The following is a 2,639-nucleotide window of genomic DNA, read 5'->3' on the forward strand; positions in this document are numbered from 1 at the left end:
CCCCCCCCCCCCGAAAAAAAATCCTGGCTACGCCACTGCAATATATTCGTACATTTTTCGTGATACGAATACGTTTATTCTACGTTGATCACACGTTGATCATCGGTCGGTCGAACTTACGTCGAAATATAGGTAAGGATTACATGTACATATTTGTATTATTAATTGTTACCCGATAACAACGGCGGCGCAGCTAGACATTTTTTTCAGAGGCGACAACCATGCGTATTTTTAAATTTTTCCCCCAATTTAAAATGTAAACATTAATACATTTGTGAGCTATGAGGGATGATTTTCACTTCCCTGCCACCATTTGGCTGCGACTTGCTGTAGGGAGCTGTACATTGGGTGTAGGTATACCTATGTATTTATATTACACACAGGTAAAATGACGAATTATCGGGCAATCGTGAAATCCCTGATGGGTTGAGCGTATTTTCCGCTGCACCAACGACTGTATAGGCGTACATAGCCATGGACCATGGTTTTATCCGCATAGATGATTTCTGGTGATATTTCTTCTCACGCGAAGAAGGCGAGAACCGTCTGGCAACATCCAACAATACTATTATTAATAATTAATAAATTTTGTAATCAATAAACTGAAAAATAAATTGGTACAGCGCGTAACACGCCATTTCCACACAGGAACTTATATGCGATAATTAGGTACATTAGGCACATGTAAATCGATAATTATCTGCAAGGACACAAGTCGATGGTTTTATTTAAGTTTTATATTATATATATATATAGTATTATTTACACGACATAATATTTAATAATTATTTTTAGGTAGGTACAAACAATTTAAAAAAACGAATCGAAACGAATCGGTTAGCAGCTGTTTATCCCGGTCAAACTAACTTTGTGACACAAGTCATCAAAACGACGAATGATGATTGTGCTGCGAGTTGAAGTCCGGGACAAAGTGATGCTGTTGTTGTTGTTGTTGCTGTTGTTGCTGTTGTTGTTGTTGGTGGTGGTGGTGTCCTCCAAAATCTACGACGGCGTCTTGTTGGGTGAACTTTTCGGACTGCGGATGATGCTGTTGCGTGTAGTGGTTCTCATGTAGTTGATGCTGTTGTTGTTGTTGTTGTTGTTGATGTTGATAATGTTGTTTTTCGATCTTGACGGGAACGTGGACGGGCACATGGACCGGAACTCGGACCGGATATGGCACTTTTTTCTCGACCGGGTACGGAACGGGCTTCTCATACGGGACGGGCACGTTTTTGTACACGTTGTACGGCACAGGTCTAATGAATGGCACCTTGACGGGCACGGGCACAGGTTTTTCCACACGGAATGGCACCTTTTTGACGACCGGAACGTGCACGGGCACCGGTCTGTCGTATGGAACTTTGACGGGCACACGCACCTGCTTGTACACCGGGTACCGGACGATCTTCTCCTTGTACACGGGATACGGCTTGTCAACGTGCACCGGCACGGGACGGTCGTACGGCACCTTGACAGCCACCGGGACGTCCTTCTGCACCGGGTACGGTTGCGGCTCGTACACCTTGACCGGGTACGGCACATCCTTCTCCACTTTGACCGGGTACGGCTTGGGCACGTGCACTGCGCGCGGCCGATCCACCGGCACCTGTACCAAGTACCGCACAGGTTTCACCACATCAACGCGTACCGGCACCGGTACCTTTTTCTCGATCACTGACACTTTGGGATGTTTCCCGTCGCCGTGGCCTACGTACTGCTGTGGCTGCTGATGTTGGCTAGAACCGAAGTCGTATTCCTGTTGCTGATTGTGACCAGCACCGAAGTCGTATTCCTGTTGCTGTTTGTGACCAGCACCGAAGTCGTATTCCTGTTGCTGTTTGTGACCAGCGCCGAAGTCGTATCCCTGTTGCTGGTCGTGGCCAGCGCCGAAGTCGTATCCCTGTTGCTGGTTGTGGCCAGCATGGGAGTCGTATTCCTGTTGCTGGTCGTGACCGGCGCCGGAGTCGTATTCCTGTTGCTGGTCGTGACCGGCACCGAAGTCGTATCCCTGTTGCTGGTGACCGGCAGAAGAAAATCCGGCAAAGTCTACAACGCGGCGCTTGTGCAAACGTTCCGCAGTCGACGACAGCACGCAACAACTCGCGGCGCACAACAAGGACAACAACAGCCGAGACGACGACAACGCGATCGCCATTTCACGCGCTTCGAGTGTCGCTTTGACTCGATGAAATTCGAACACTATGACTATATTATGCACACTTATTATTGTTATTGAACTCTGTCGGAACGCGCATGAGCAGTTGTCGCGCCGGCGGACGGACGATGACTGTGACGTGTGTGCTCGGGTCTAGGGCCATTTATACCCGCCGAGAGTCCATGTGCTCCTCTCGGATGCCCACTGCGCCAGTACCTGAAAACAGCGTTTCCCGCGAGCTTTCACTTTCGCTTATTGTTATCCGCTCGCGTTTTTCCCGCGCCCGTCACTTCGCCGCACGTCATAATATTTAGATATTATGTTTGTGTGCGTATACAGTGTGTTTCTTAAGCCCGATCACCGGCCCGACTGTTTTCAAGCTCGAATTACGTAATAATAATAATAATAATAAGTGCACGCGCCTACGTTCGGATTCGGATTTTTGGAATGTTCGCATATAGACTTGAATATATATATACCG

General features: G+C 47.9%; 1 protein-coding gene across 3 annotated transcripts; it reads right to left on the minus strand.

Annotated features, from left to right (window-relative positions):
- Nucleotides 1-685: 685 nt before the first annotated feature.
- LOC111030077 (early nodulin-75-like) lies at nt 686-2,302 on the minus strand. Of its 3 annotated transcripts, none has more exons than XM_022309411.1 (2): nt 1,085-2,302; nt 686-964 (listed from the first exon to the last, which is right to left on the minus strand). In XM_022309411.1, exons 1-2 carry the CDS (start codon nt 2,156-2,158, stop codon nt 884-886), a joined length of 1,155 nt encoding a protein of 384 aa, XP_022165103.1. In that variant the 5' UTR covers nt 2,159-2,302; the 3' UTR covers nt 686-883. The 3 variants fall into 3 exon arrangements, with proteins under 3 accessions (XP_022165103.1, XP_022165104.1, XP_022165102.1); XM_022309412.1 differs by having other exon boundaries at nt 686-1,867; nt 2,012-2,301; XM_022309410.1 differs by having other exon boundaries at nt 686-2,301.
- Nucleotides 2,303-2,639: the final 337 nt, after the last annotated feature.

Source organism: Myzus persicae, unplaced genomic scaffold (genome assembly GCF_001856785.1).
Source record: "Myzus persicae strain clone G006 unplaced genomic scaffold, MPER_G0061.0, whole genome shotgun sequence".
Classification (NCBI taxonomy): domain Eukaryota; kingdom Metazoa; phylum Arthropoda; class Insecta; order Hemiptera; family Aphididae; genus Myzus; species Myzus persicae.